Consider the following 16301-nt stretch of genomic DNA (forward strand, 5'->3'; position numbering starts at 1 on the left):
AGTGTCTTTTTGTCAATACATTAGTCATCTTACAAGCCTACACATTTGGAAGATTACCACCTCCAGGGTCCTCCCAACCCGCTTGAGACAAGGGCAGTGACGGCAACCTTGTCACTACATAGCAACTGTATGTTATCAGCTACAATGGAAGGTTGTTTTAGGAAGTCAGACACAGTGTTTGCCTCACACTACCTTGGAGACATTTCGGTCTTGGACCCCTTGTACTGGCTCAAAAACTGACAGCAGTGCGTCAGCACATATGACAATAGCTTGATCCCAGATATTCATGCTTGTCATATCTTGACAATACTAATGGAGGAAAGAAATATTCGTTTGTAGAAACTTTGAGTCTTCCACATTGAAGTCATTAAAGGCATGGCAGTTTTGACGGTGTCCCAAACCCTCTACCTGCAAAACTCTGTCAACAGATAATGTTACACTCAGAAGTTGGTTTGAAGACCTGTATGGATGTTTTCCTCTTCTCGTTCTAGCATACTAAGTCACTGGTTGTTGTTGATAGCCTTAAATGAAAAAAGAAATGCCAAGCTGTTTCCCCTTATGTCCCGTGGGATGTATGTGGAGGGGCAGTCTTGCAGAACCTCACGGGCTGTGCCAGGGATGATTCGCTCTCTTTCGTACCCGGGGTAGGTTATAAGTCGTGGCCGTACAGGTGCGCCTTGTTATCTTGGGTGTCTGCGCCCCACCTTCAAACCGTGGGATAAATGCGTAGTGTGAGATGGGACAAGTTTTACTTGTTGTATATTTGTTATACTTGTCCTGTCTAACATGCAGAACGCCCACCTAACCATCACACGCCCTGTGATCAGGCACCAAGGGGTTCATGCATGGCACGAAGTGTTGGTAGTGATAGTTACCATGCTTACAGATGGTAATTGTTTGGGTAAGATGTTTTTTTAAGCTGTAAACTTGTTTTCCACACGGAGATCGAGAAGGATGAAATGCAAATTGTGAGATAGAATAAGTATTTTAAATATACCAATTTATTATAAAATTTTCAAATTTGCCAGCTCAAATATCATGAATATCAAAAATAAATATTCAGAACCTCCGTCCAGCTCTTGAATATAATAAATAAGATGTCTGTCTCCTCAGTGACAATGGATAACATTTTACTTTACACCCTTTGTTTCTGCCACTTTCCTGCAGAAGTTCCTGCTGCTGGATGAAGAGAAAGACCTGACACATGGAGGCATTCTTCACAAACATGTGCAGCATCGGACACACACTCAGTCGGATGTTGCCGTGGTGATAGATTATGTGACAGCCAGGTGGGAGATGAGTGGGGCGGAGCTGAGGAAGAACAGGGAGAAGATGAAGAAGAGAGACAGCACCAGTGAGACCAGTAAACTCCTGCATGAGGTGAGGACTGAGACACTTCTTATTATGTGAATATAGCGCAACACACTTTGTTTATTGATTATGAATAATGGGTTTTCCAAATAGTTATGGCTGTAGTTACCTCTTCATCATGAGGTGCTTAGACTTAGTGGCAGATTTCTGAAGGGGCAATCACATGAAAGTGATTTTATTGTCTACATGTTCTATGTGTGGTTAAAAAATAGGAGAAAGTGGAAAACTCACTCGATCTTTCATTCAGTCAACAAAAGCTGTCAACTTGTTTCTGCCAGTTACCAGTCTTAGTTACCTCCCTTACCGAGATGGTAACACGATGAATAAAATATCTGTAAACTGGCTATTTATGTCCGTGTGGCAGGCACATGCTATGATAACAACTCTACATAGGAAAGTGAGAGACCAGTTGTTAATAACCAATAAATTCCTTCGTAGCAAACAGGAAGTAGTTAATGTGACCAATCAAATTAATGCTACTTTCTATGCTTCACATAACGGTATTCTGTAATGGCCGGAACCGCTTCGTGGAATTTTTTAAAGCAACTGCGGCAAATTGAAAAGCCCTGTGAACCAACACAAAGTGCAAGAAAGAGGGGAAGGACATTTGAACAGTCGTGGAAGCTCAAATTTCCATGGTTAGAAGTGCATGTAACAAACAGTCAGTAAAGTCATGAATGAAATGACTTTAACTATATTGACAAGTGTTTACGCTCTTAAATTTCTGTATTTCTGTTGGACTTGAAACTTAACATCTGGGCCAGTAGTTTTTATTTCTTACTGGACAAGTGGGCAAGTGTGTAGATAAGACATTTGTCAAACCCTGCTGGGTGCATCATACCAAGATATGTTAAATGATGGTTCTTGTTACCAAGGACTGGTCATCTCAGAGGCAGCATACTGTGTCTGAGTGGGGTTGGCATGTGAAGTATTAATAATGGATACTTCTTGAAAGGTATATGATCTGCAACTGTATGAACATGATGAACTTTACCAATGTTTACAAGATCATACCTTATTATACTATAATCTTATCACATTTCAGAGTGAAATAGAACATTATTTTGCCCTCAAGTCAATAGCACTGAATATAAAAAAGGTTAGTGTGTTTCAGTTTAAAATTCTATATCATGGGTTGAAGTTGAATGCTTGTCTGCAACTATGAAGCTCATGTGTAAGAACTAATGAATTAATTTATGTCTGTTTGTAAGCTATGAATCAGTAGTTTGTGATCCATGGAAGTTTTTGCATTATTTGTACCTGTTGTTGAAGTACGATCCATATTTAATATGTACTCATCAGCACCTGAATAGTCACGAGAATAATTACCTGATATTTTTATCAATTACATCGTCACTTTACATGTTTAGGAAGTTTCTGTTATGAGTTAGTGTGACCCCCAATTGTAAGTCATCCATGATGTTTTACTAGTACATGTATCTGGGATATTTCAGGGGGAGCTGATGGCTGTAGTGGGAGCTGTGGGCTCTGGAAAGGTAAGAGTCTTTGATGGGAGAGCTACCAACTTTCTCTATCGGTAGAATATTTGTTTTATGTGATGGAACGTCATTCTCTTGTACATTGAAGCTACAAATTTGTCGTGGTAGTTTTGCAAGTCACTTACTCATGGCTTTTGACATGGGAATAATGGGAAGTAAACTGTGAAATATCAAGTAGAAATGACTGATGCTGTCCTGTAGCCAATAGGATCAATGATATACATGTATAAACATAACTAGCCTTAGCAGATGACAGCAAAAGATATTTCTCACACAGATCTTCTGCAAATTTACGTTATATTTTTCTTTAAAGGTAAACAAAATAAGATTGATATTATATATATTCCACTAGCCAGTTGACCATGCACACAAATCCTGTTCCTGATAAAAGTTACAGGCATCCATCTCATGGACCTGTGAATATGTCAAACCTTGAACTGGTCTTTGATCCTTTACTTACCTGTTGCAGACGTCACTGCTACTTGCATTGCTGGGGGAATTCCCCTATCAACAAGGACAGATAACTCTACATGGTTCAGTTGGATATGCAGCTCAGCAGTCCTGGGTTTTCTCTGGAAGTGTGAAACAAAATATCTTGTTTGGAGACCAGTATGATTTTAAAAGATACGATGCAGTAATTGAGGCCTGTGCTCTTCAGAAGGTAAATATATTAGAGATAAGGCTTGCCCCAATACCCCAACACAATACACTTGGGTCAAGTTGTTTATGAACCCATGTATGTCTTTTAACTTTGCACTGGTCTCATATTAATCACCTAGTACAGTCTTAGAAATTTGTTTTGTTAAAGAATAGTCAAAAGGACTAATGTAAACCTTATTTGACAAAACCTCTGAGTTTGTAGCTATTCCTGATTGAACAAGACAAATATGTATTCTATGTTTACATTTTCTGTCAGTTTTATTCAGTTCCATTTTGTAGCAAAATTGAAACATTGAGAACTGGTTTGGAATTACAGCCCTTAAATGCTACTGGTCAATGAGGACTACCATAGTTTGTACTTGTCCCCAGCACAATGTAGTAGTCTTGTGAATTTTGAAGGCTGGAGCGGTATAAGGATCTGTACAGTTATACTGACATGTCGCTATTACAGTATAATAAAAAAGTTGTTGTCCATAAATTGTGTCTACTTTGTAATATTAAATCAAAATTTCACTTGAGCATGTTGTATTTTGTGATTTTGTTTTTGTCATCAGGATATTGGCATGATGAAATATGGGGATGAGACGCTCGTTGGGGAAAGAGGGCTCTTATTGAGTGGAGGTCAAAAAGCCAGGCTCAGCCTAGCAAGGTAATGTTATGATGTCAGGTGAATCAGTTGTTCACCTTTCTCTTTGGGGGCGGTCGGGTAGCCTAGTGGTTAATGCGTTCGCTCGTCATGCCGAAGACCCGGGTTCGATTCCTGACATGGGTACAATGTGTGAAGCCCATTTCTGGTGTCCCCCGCCGTGATATTGCTGGAATATTGCTAAAAGCAGCGTAAAACCAAACTCACTCACTCACCTTTCTCTTTGTTTCTAGGAAATGCCATTATCTTCCTATGGTCTGTATTTTCCGTCATGGATGTATAGAAAGTTAGCCAAAGGTGTGTTTATTAAAACCATACACATCAAGTTACATCAAGCAGTAGGGAATAGAACTAGTTCAAACGTCCATCAAACTAAAAGTGTTTTGACAATATGAACATGATGAATACTACAGGCTGCCAGCATCACATTTATAATAACTTATTACTTATGAAATAATAATTTACATGAAATCTTTGCAATCCCCATTTGGGAATTTTTGCTGACCATTGCTGCAGATTTGGGGTTGAATATTCCAAGAAACTACTTGCAGTAATAACATTTAATGGTCTATGGCCATGTGTGTTTACAGATCTGTGTATCGGGACTGTGACATCTACCTGCTGGACGACCCCCTCAGTGCTGTGGACACCAAAGTAGGAAGACACATCTTTAACAAGTATGTCGTCTATGACTATCACTGTGTATACTCAAATCAGAAATATAGGTAATCTTGATATGCATAAAGGAAAGAGATTGGCACATAAATAATATGTGAAGTATGAATATGATTCATTTTGTACCAGATTGAATAAATCATTGTTGGAATCATCAATACAGCATGGATGAAATACATAACCCATATATAACCTTGGTAACGATACACGAAAGTTAAGGAACCAGGAAGTTGATGCATTTTAGTTCAGATCTGCATGTGAAACATCAGGTATTGGCCATCAAAAAGGGGGAAGGAGGGGTTTGGTGGATCTCAGTTGCCAATACGTTGTCTGATTGGAAGCAGTAGATTAATAGTTGGTATTCTATAAGTCCGAGAGCACAAGCTCCAGATGTAGGTATTTATACTAATAGGGCTAGTTATCTCTCTGAATATTCATATCGATCATCGGGCTTCTCATTTCAATCAGTGATCTTATATTATTGCTTTAAGACATGGTCTGTGTTCCAGATGTATCAAGCAACTACTGAAGGAGAAGACAGTTGTCTTGGTGACTCATCAGCTGCAGTACTTGAGGAGGGCTGACAGAATCGTTGTATTGAGAGAGGTAAATCCTTCAGGTTAAACTGGCTTTGCCAAATTCCGTATGTCCTCCAGTGGACACCAGGTAAAAATGAAATTGGGATAGTATAGGCCGAATCTCCAATACATGCCAGGTCTAGTAAACCAGTAAATGACATAAACTATCCCCATTTCAATCTATTCTAAGATGCTTCAAAGGTGCCGACAGCACTTTATCCTGGGATGTCTTGGCGCTGTTCAAATTTCCTCCCCTATGTTCTAACATATGCTTGGTAACATCTTTTTTTCGTTACTGTCAAGCAAGATTGCACAAACTCATCAATTTTTGGTAAAAGTGTTTCTTTAAACTCAAAGAATATTTGAATATTATTGCCTGGGACGAAATGTGACAAGATAATGTCTACTTTCTCTCATGCCACTGTGTCCATCTACCATCTCTCAAACCACTTGTCCACGCCACAGCAGTCACAAAATTATCCTTGGTGCCTTACCAACTTGTTCTCTCAGGACAAAGGAATGAGCAATCCTGGAAAAGTTTCATAACTACATACATACCTGTTGCTCAGCATATGGCATTTATACTGCTGTTGGTCTTCCTCGGCCATTTTTGTCCCACAGCGACACCATATAACGCTGTCGATTCACATCCATTTACGGGTTGCGGTATCATGTAGTGCAACCAGCTCGGTAAGCACACTATTTCACGGCTTCAAGTTGTTGCAGTCTGCTATCATTAGTGGCGGAATCAAAGTTGCAACTTATGCAGCAGAAAACACCTCAACACACAATAACCAGTGACACCGAACTTCAGCTATGTTTACATGTTAGCTAGGCACCACAATGCACTTGTGGAATGTTTCAAGTCACATGATAAATTTGAAGCAAATTGATATAAAAACTTAAATTTGAGAAGTCTTCTTATTGCTGCAAGGGGTTTTGGATAACCACCCACTGAATGGGGAATGAGGTGTGACCTATTTCAATAATAATCAACCAATTTAAGTGGTGTTGTATTGGGTTTAAAATGTAAATATGTCTCTTTAAGTAAGGGTACAGGCAATTAGGTGGAACGTCCCGTCAGTTAGCCCTGCTCAGGGATTTTCAGTTGAGGGCACTGCTTATTACAGGTTTCTGTTTAAGCCCATTCTAATAAAACATTTGATTATTCTTCAGTTTGGAATCTTAGAAAGTAATAAAGTTTGCTCTACCCCCATTTATTGTGTAATAAAGTATAGTTTGGCCCTGGACTGTTATGACGTCAAAACACTCAGACGTAATGCTAGTTCAGGGCCAAACTATACTTTATTACACTATACATGGGGGTCTCAAGCTTTATTTCTTAAAAAGAGGTCCTCATGTCCTACAAAATACTCACCAGGGGCATCAGTTAGGGGAAATAATTTATAATTTATGTTTTTGTCCTAACAACTGCCTTGTAGCAGAATACACATGTGATCAAATTCACTTCGCCACTGCTATGTCTGTTGCTGAATTGTAAGTTGATGCGGTTCCAGGGCAGTGTGTTTGATGTGGGAACTTACGACGAGCTTGAAGAGCGAGGAGTAGATCTCGCAACATTCCTAGAAACTGAGGATAAACATGCAAAGGATGAAGTTGTTTCAGCAACAGATATAGAGGAAAAACAAATGAAGGTGGGTTTACCAAGACCTTTCTAGACCTGCTCAGAGACCGATACTTGGCCCCAAGTCAGATAATATCAGAAAGAATTCCCAAAGGTTTTGCAGAGAGTATTTCACTGATTAAAGTTAAAGCTTCTTTGTTTGGTCCTGCATCACAGTTATACCAGCCTGTCCGCTCAAAAAAGTAAGAATGATTATAAACCTCTGGTGACGTCATCCTATTGTTCTCCAGTCGGGTTAAATCTCATAAACAGGGACGTTGTAATGTCCCTGGGATTTTATAGGATATTCAAGTCATATTTGCTATATAATGTGTTATAATATCCCAGGGACTTTATATAATGTCCTTGGTATTTTATTAATATAATTTCCGTTCAGATTGTAACATGTAATGAAATGTAAAATCAAATGACAAATGTTTTCTTTATATTCCCGAGGATCGAACTCGCAACCTTCATATCTCTAGCCCAGTGAGTGTACCACAAGGCTACAGAGTTGTTGATAAACCTCACTGCTTTTTAGAATGTCCTTTTCAAGATCCGTATGCCAGCAACAGATATTTTACGCCCGTTTCCTAAGGTTCATGGAAGTATGTTCGAAACATAAAAATGTTGATAAATGTTGTTTTAAGGTTCAAAATCGGTTTATAAGTATTGGAGAAAACACGCTTACGAGGTTTTGGTAGACAGATCATGCTCTGTCTACCAAAACCGAGGGAAAGTGTTTTATGATTTTACATTTTATTACATGTTACAATCTGAACGGAAGTTACATTAATAAAATACCCAGGACATTATATAAAATCTCTGGGATATTATAGCAAATATCACTTGAATATCCTATAAAATCCCTGGGATATTATATAAAATCCCAGGGACATTACAACGTCCCTGTTTATGAGATTTAACCCGACTGGAAAGTAAAACCTCACAATAGGTTTTAATGCCTATAGAAAGAAGTCTCTTACTTGATAGCGATCCCAGTGAATAGGTTTATAAGTAAGATAAAACACTTCCCCTGCGGTTGTTATGATATTTAAAACCCTTTCCCTTGGAAAATCCCTCGGGATACAGGTTTTAAATATCATAACAACCCTCGGACGTGTTTTATCCAATACGTAAGCTAGGGACTTCATGTGATCAAGACTAACGGGATCGGGTGGTCAGACTCGCTGCCTTGGTTGATGCATGTCATCAAATCCCAGTTGCGTAGATCAACCCATTGGTTATGATGGTGACCATGGTGATTGAGGCCTGGGATCGGTTGGGGTGGGTTTTTTTCAAGCTGGAAACTTGTTTTAGGATTGTTTCCACACCAGGATCATAGAAAAAGAATGAAATGCATAGTTTGATGTAGGATAAGTATAGAAATATACAATTTATTGTAAAATTTCAATTCTTTCCAAATATGCCTGCAAGGGTTCTTGGTTTGGAATCCTCGATAAATCTCAGCAATCTTATCAGTTTCAACATTTAATTTACTTTGAAATCCGTTTGGATACTGAGTCAACATGTTTTCATTTTGATGGTCTGGCATAGTTACAGGCAAACAATGCCATTTTCCATATATATATTCTATAAAAGAACAGGGAGCAGCTGTTTGGTCCCGACTTTATGAATCTAGTTGGTTATGTAACTTGTACATAATAATAACTGATGTCATATGATACAGGATGAAGAATGGAAAGTAAGTGTTTACATTATTTTATAGAAGCATTCATTCTCGTGTTTAGTTTGTCATCTACATGCACTTAAATAACATGTTTCTTAATTCTTTTTGTAGAATGGATTATAAAAATAAATTAAAACATGACTTCCCACTATTCTTGAAAATATATTTAAATGTTTATAGTATCCATATTTCATGACACTCAGGGGATCAAGTTATTTTCTTCGTACTGATCTCATTATTGAAAAAAACAACAATGAAAGCTCCTTAGCTGCATGGGATCATTTGAATATGAGTCAATTTGTCACTTATCTCAAATTACCATGATTACTACATATGATGCTGTGGACTAGTCATCCCCACAATCCCCACAAAGCATGCATCGTAGTGATAAGAGCAAAGCACATTGTCAGTGGAAGCAAACACAGTAAGACATGCAGTGCGAAACAAATGGCTTCGTGACTTACTGCATTTAGTTCCATGGAAAATGTGCCGGGTTCTTATCATTATGGTGCGTACTTTATGGGGATTGTGTCTTTGTTTGTGATTTGTGTGGCTATTTTTATTTAAAGTGTGTATGTATTAGGGCTGTTACGATTCACTCGCGTATTCGGTGATTCAAACTGTATCCATTCATGAATAAAATATGTTATTCATGGCCACTAGAATCAAATATTTATGAATAGGCAATCGTACATTTACACACCCTGTACCTAAAAATATTCACAAGAACATATTATATGCATAGATGTCTTCAAAAGACAAAAGCGTTCGCTCGTCACGCCGAAGACCCGGGTTCGATTCCCGACATGGGTACAATGTGTGAAGCCCATTATTGGTGTCCCCCCGCCGTGATATTGCTGGAATATTGCTAAAAGCGGCGTAAAACCATACTCACTCACTCAAAAGACAACACTCTCATAATATTTAATTTGACAGTATTGTGGTCACTGGTCATTGTTGCATTTGTGCAGATACTAGTTCATGGATAAGTGCAGTATATAAATATATAATATATTAATAATTATCAAACCATGTCAAATAATTTATGTTGTTATTGTTTCACTGAATATAACAAATGAGTCATCAACTGTTGACTTGTTATTGTATTCGTGGATTGCTATTCGCATTCGTTACCCTATATTCGTTATAAGAATTGTATTCGTCTCATAGTGCATTTGTTGCAGCCCTAGTATGTTTTCCATAGTTTCGTAGCTGTATGCTGTTTTTCTTTGGCAGATTTGAATACAGAACCATGCTACTGTTAATCACATTTCACTGTGTAATACGTGTGTTGAAATGAGTTTTTCATTAAAAGTTGATGTGAAACTATTTGTGTAATGAGTTAATGGCTCAGACCTGGTCCCATTTCATAATACCTTGCTGTCTCATTAAAATCAGTGTGTTTTCTCCAATACATCTCTGCAAGAATCTCCATAGGAGATTGTGTCAGGTGACCTTTCTCATCAGCCAATTAGTGTCGAGTTTATCAAATTTCTCTTCGAGTCACCAAAGCATTCAGAATAACATATGATTTGATTTCTTTATCTCGAAACTGAAGTTAAATGAACAGATCAGATTGTAAATAATAGAGGCTGGACCATTACTGGTATATATTTACTTCTACACCCGAAAGAGAATACAATAGAAGAAATGGTTGTGTTGGGGGGTCAAGTTCACTCCACATGTGGGGAATGTAGATCCCCAACAACCTCTGCTTGTCGTAAGAGGAAACTTATTGGATTGGGTGGTCAGGCTCAGTGAATTGGCCGATGCATGTCATCGTATCCCAGATGCATGTAACGATGCTTGTGATGTTAATCACTGAATTGTCCGGTCCAGACTCAATTGTTTACAGACCGCTGGAGTATTGCTGAGTGTTGCTAAGCAACAAACATTTACTCAGGGTTTATGGAGGGGTTGGAGTAAAAGACTTGATTTTTATGAGTTTGCCAATGTAGTCACCCTGTAGTGTTAGTCAGTTTAAACTTCTCTGAAAAACGAATCAAGCATGAATCCCTTGTTCACTGCTAGTTTATGAAGATGGTTCCTGGTAAATTCCTACGCACGTCTTTACTATCTAGTTTTAGCAGAGTTAGTCTGAATTCAGATAGTCCAGATGATGATCGTAATCAATTTCTACATATCATTCCTACATATATTTATATGTAATGTCTCGTCACTTCATAACTATGATGTGTTTCAAGCAATTTGTTCATGCTGATGATTTCCCTGGAAATGATGTTGTCCAGACTAGCCATGTATCACTGTTGAGTTTATGAACCAATCAGAAGTCTTGTATCCTTGTTGGTAGTATCATGTCCTATTCCTATTCAGTGTTTCCTTGACAACTATTTTTGTCAGCTAACACTTGAGTACAGCATGTAACCCCAACTCTAACACTTGAGTACCACACCAACCGTAGACCCCTCTCCCTCCCTCTATACCAGCCATTATGATTTTTTACAAAGAATGCATGTAATAGCGACATTTATCTGTGTTATTATAAACTTTATCTAATTCATTATGTTCTCTGTATGTGCAGCCATCATCAGGTCTGACATATATCTGCTATTACAAACTCTATACAGTATCAAGCAAACTGGCTTCCACATTGTAGCTAGTTAGAATAAACTTGCAGCTTATCTTAAACAGCTTCATGAGATTTATCTGGGGTAGTGTAGTCTCAAAGCCATAAAAGGAGTTGAGTTGCTCGTGGGTTTCACTAAAGTGGTAAACGTCTGAGACCTGCAGCACTTCGGGCTTTCCTCCCACATTAAGCTGACACGCTGCGCGAAATAACTGGAATACTGTTAAAAGCGGCGTTAAACCCAACTCACTCACTCACTCTCTGTCTCTGAGGGAGCATCCGTCTGGTTTGTATCGGGAGTGGGAACTGCACCATCAAACCATCTATTCATTTTCACTATTAGTATTAATATTAACACAAAACAATATTTTGACAATTGGATATTCTCTCTCCCTCCCCCCACCTTCACCCCTAGAAATCAAATGGATTCTCCCTTATAAATTGTTATGATTATAGCTATTTGATGTAATTTGGTAGTTATACATAGGATGAGACACACAGTTATACATGGGATTGTACATGCTGTAAGACCTGAGGGTGAAGAGACGTCTTTATTCCGAGGCTCTCTCCTCTCAATGGTAACTAACTTGGTAGGAAACTTGAATCAATAACCCATGATCGGGAAATATTTTAAGAAAAATGAAGGTTTGACAGGTTACTACCGTATATTGGAGGTAGAGGTACAAAGAGTTGCTATGGCATCAAAGTTTTGGCATGACAAAGTCGAACTCATCAATAAGGGCCATATTGTTATGAGTTTAAATAATTATGTTTGGTGTGAGTGGTCTTAAGGTGTCTTAAGGACAAGTAGAAATTTGCCATTTTTCAGTGTTTTGCTATATGTTATCATTATAAGGACTAATGGATTAAAAATCTTAGTTTCTAATGTCTTCTATGGTAGTCTACTCTAGGACGTGGTAGAAAGTGGTATCACAAGCACCCTGTGACATTCATAGCTCATTTCGAACACTGCATCATATTATCAAGAAGTGGTCAAACTTTGCTTTTCACTTGTTTATCAGATAGCAACGGCAATACAGAAGGAAGAACAGGACGTGACAGAATCAGGTGCAGTGGGTATTCAAGTTTATGCCAAGTATCTTCAGGCAGGCTATGGTGTGATCCTTGGACCTATTGCCCTGCTACTGGGGATAGCAACTGAGGTGAGATACAGAATCACGTGATGGTATCATAGGTTTATTATTTTATTATGAAACTTTGCATATATAACAAACACATGCTGAACTGGTGCCTTTTGATGTTTTGGTATTTCTAAAAATAATATTTTTTGTGTTTCCTTGGCAACACATAGTACTTAGACTCAAATACATGTAGCATTTGTTGCCAGTGTGTAACTCGGAAACCGTTTACTCTTTTATTATGAAACTTTGCATATGTATCAAACATGTGCCTTTTGCTGTTTCCATGGCAACAAGTTGTATTTGACCCAAATACATTTCGCTTTCATTTCTAGAGAATAAATTAAAAACCAAATGGGTTATAGTGTCCTTTTCTGTATCATGATTCATATCCTTAATGTTTTTGCCCTGTTTGCAGTGCATGCTTAAAGAATTGAAATTGAGGTAAACGCCTCAAGTTCTAATGTACGCAAGGACTAGTGATAATGCTGTTTTCTTGTTGTGACATTGTTTTTGGTATATCTGCAATTGTGTTATTTAAACATGGATGTTCATGCCATTCTCGCTATACTTAATTCACAATCACAATATTTATGTTGCAGAGTGTATTCTCAGCTTCAAACTGGATGCTGGCTAAATGGTGAGCGTTGTCCTACTTCACAAGAAATTATCGATTTGTCACATTTTGCAGGTCCATAGTTCCTCATTCTCTCATAGTAAGATAAGATAAGTATGGCTTGTTTGTCTGGTGATTGCTGGTCACAGCTTGTATATTTACCCCCGTGTACAGGCTGCTGTGGTATGTCTTGAATTATTGCTCTCTGCAACATTCACTCACTCTTTACTTTAACCTCAACCCAACCTCAACATTATTAGTTGTCTTACGGCCTTGCGGGGTATATGGTGTGATGTACATTAGGTACATCCCAAGGGACTGGTTGACATTAAATGTATCTTATCTGCATTATTTTCCCCCTTTTAACTGATTAAGATGCCTTCAGTATGCCTAGCGATGGTACCATTTCACTGACATTTTGATGGCTAGAAGACGGTTGGAATGCATCCGGAGTTATCTCCTTGCGTTACAATCAAATATGCTCGGTTAAGATGGCTTAACTGCATTTCCTTGGTGAGATAATAACATCATAGTGTATTTGCATTGGTAAGAAACTTTTACATATCTGTCAGTGGTAACTGAAAAAATTACCCATTCAGTATCCAATCAGGAGTGAGTAGCTTTTTTATTTGCAAAGCAATGTAGTTTGACGAAGTGTATCGTTACTACCCTCAATGTAACCTGTCATGGATAGGACACCTATAATAGAGACAAATCATCATTGTTGCAGGTCTGAGAGCCTCAGTCCGCAGTATGTGAACACCACCAGTGAGATGGTCAATGCCACAGAGGTTCCACCGGACTCCAGTGTCAAGTCATGGGACACCATGGAGCTCCCGCTACAGTTCTTTGTTATCTTAGTGTGTGCCCATGTCGTCTTGTGCACCGTCTTTTCCGTCCTAGTTTTCCAGATTAGTGCTCTGTCTTCACAAAGGCTCCATGACCGGCTGTTTGCATTTGTACTGGGAGCGAGGTCAAGGTTTTTCGATGTGAACCCTGTGGGTGAGTAGCTTTGTATGAAAGGAGTCCTCTTTAATTTATACATATTTAATTTCATTATGAAATTGTATGACTGGTGTCTTGGAATTTGCTGACTTTTTCTTTCATATTTTAACAGTGATGAATATTTTCCCATGAAAGGTGTTTAGAACAAAGTAATTTTTTTAATTTGATGTTTTGTTACTATTTTCAAGTAATATTTATACATGTACAATCTAAGTGTAGCCCAGTCACCTTCACCACAGCAAACGGCTCTGCACAATAGCATCTTTTAGCTGTGACACAGTCATGATCTGCCGATCAGATGTGTCATGATCTGCCGGTCAGCTGTGTCATGATCTGTCGGTCAGCTGTGTCATGATCTGCCGGTCAGCTGTGTCATGATCTGCCGGTCAGCTGTGTCATGATCTGCCGTTCAGCTGTGTCATGATCTGCCGGTCAGATGTCACAATCTGCCGTTCAGCTGTGTCACGATCTGCCTGTCAGCTGTGTCATGATCTGCCGGTCAGCTGTGTCATGATCTGCCGATCAGCTGTCAAGATCTGCCTGTCAGCTGTGTCATGATCTGCCTGTCAGCTGTGTCATGAGCTGTCACTCAGCTGTGTCATGATCTGCCGGTCAGCTGTGTCATGATCTGCTGGTCACTGTGCCATGATCTTATGGTCAGCTGTGTCATGATCTGATGGTCAGATGTGTCATGATCTGCCGGTCAGCTGTGTCATGATCTGCCTGTCAGCTGTGTCACAATCTGATGGTCAACTGTCACAATCTGCCGTTCAGCTGTGTCACGATCTGCCTGTCAGCTGTGTCAAGATCTGCCGTTCAGCTGTGTCAAGATCTGCCTGTCAGCTGTGTCATGATCTGCCTGTCAGCTGTGTCATGATCTGTCACTCAGCTGTGTCATGATCTGCCGATCAGCTGTGTCATGATCTGCTGGTCACTGTGCCATGATCTTATGGTCAGCTGTGTCATGATCTGACGGTCAGCTGTGTCATGATCTGATGGTCAGATGTGTCATGATCTGCCGATCAGATGTGTCATGATCTGCCGGTCAGCTGTGTCATGATCTGTCACTCAGCTGTGTCATGATCTGCCTGTCAGCTGTGTCATGATCTGCCGGTCAGCTGTGTCATGATCTGCCGGTCAGATGTGTCAAGATCTGCCGTTCAGCTGTGTCAAGATCTGCCTGTCAGCTGTGTCATGATCTGCCTGTCAGCTGTGTCATGATCTGTCACTCAGCTGTGTCATGATCTGCCGATCAGCTGTGTCATGATCTGCTGGTCACTGTGCCATGATCTTATGGTCAGCTGTGTCATGATCTGACGGTCAGCTGTGTCATGATCTGATGGTCAGATGTGTCATGATCTGCCGATCAGATGTGTCATGATCTGCCGGTCAGCTGTGTCATGATCTGTCACTCAGCTGTGTCATGATCTGCCTGTCAGCTGTGTCATGATCTGCCGGTCAGCTGTGTCATGATCTGCCGGTCAGATGTGTCATGATCTGCCGGTCAGATGTGTCATGATCTGCCGGTCAGATGTGTCATGATCTGATGGTCAGCTGTGTCATGATCTGCCGATCAGATGTGTCATGATCTGCCGGTCAGATGTGTCATGATCTGCCGGTCAGCTGTGTCAAGATCTGCCGTTCAGCTGTGTCAAGATCTGCCTGTCAGCTGTGTCATGATCTGCCTGTCAGCTGTGTCATGATCTGTCACTCAGCTGTGTCATGATCTGCCGATCAGCTGTGTCATGATCTGCTGGTCACTGTGCCATGATCTTATGGTCAGCTGTGTCATGATCTGACGGTCAGCTGTGTCATGATCTGATGGTCAGATGTGTCATGATCTGCCGATCAGATGTGTCATGATCTGCCGGTCAGCTGTGTCATGATCTGTCACTCAGCTGTGTCATGATCTGCCTGTCAGCTGTGTCATGATCTGCCGGTCAGCTGTGTCATGATCTGCCGGTCAGATGTGTCATGATCTGCCGGTCAGATGTGTCATGATCTGCCGGTCAGATGTGTCATGATCTGATGGTCAGCTGTGTCATGATCTGCCGATCAGATGTGTCATGATCTGCCGGTCAGATGTGTCATGATCTGCCGGTCAGCTGTATCACAATCTGATGTTCAACTGTCACAATCTGCCGGTCAGCTGTGTCATGATCTGCTGGTCACTGTGTCATGATCTGCTGGTCACTGTGCCATGATCTTATG

General features: G+C 39.8%; 1 protein-coding gene across 3 annotated transcripts in view; it reads left to right on the forward strand.

Annotated features, from left to right (window-relative positions):
- The window catches only part of LOC139471499 (ATP-binding cassette sub-family C member 4-like), a 58519-nt gene that overhangs the window by 25915 nt on the left and 16303 nt on the right, over nucleotides 1-16301 (forward strand). For all 3 annotated transcript variants that reach the window (XM_071253858.1, XM_071253874.1, XM_071253865.1), the window contains 11 exons: nucleotides 1168-1380; nucleotides 2417-2470; nucleotides 2826-2867; nucleotides 3340-3531; nucleotides 4085-4179; nucleotides 4767-4853; nucleotides 5361-5457; nucleotides 6947-7084; nucleotides 12353-12493; nucleotides 13072-13109; nucleotides 13816-14087. In XM_071253858.1, the coding sequence (XP_071109959.1) occupies nucleotides 1168-1380; nucleotides 2417-2470; nucleotides 2826-2867; nucleotides 3340-3531; nucleotides 4085-4179; nucleotides 4767-4853; nucleotides 5361-5457; nucleotides 6947-7084; nucleotides 12353-12493; nucleotides 13072-13109; nucleotides 13816-14087 (1369 nt within the window). The remainder of the gene's footprint in view (nucleotides 1-1167; nucleotides 1381-2416; nucleotides 2471-2825; nucleotides 2868-3339; nucleotides 3532-4084; nucleotides 4180-4766; nucleotides 4854-5360; nucleotides 5458-6946; nucleotides 7085-12352; nucleotides 12494-13071; nucleotides 13110-13815; nucleotides 14088-16301) is intronic.

Source organism: Haliotis cracherodii, unplaced genomic scaffold (genome assembly GCF_022045235.1).
Source record: "Haliotis cracherodii isolate W230 unplaced genomic scaffold, xgHalCrac1.p SCAF_1, whole genome shotgun sequence".
In the NCBI taxonomy this organism is placed as follows: Eukaryota; Metazoa; Mollusca; class Gastropoda; order Lepetellida; family Haliotidae; genus Haliotis; species Haliotis cracherodii.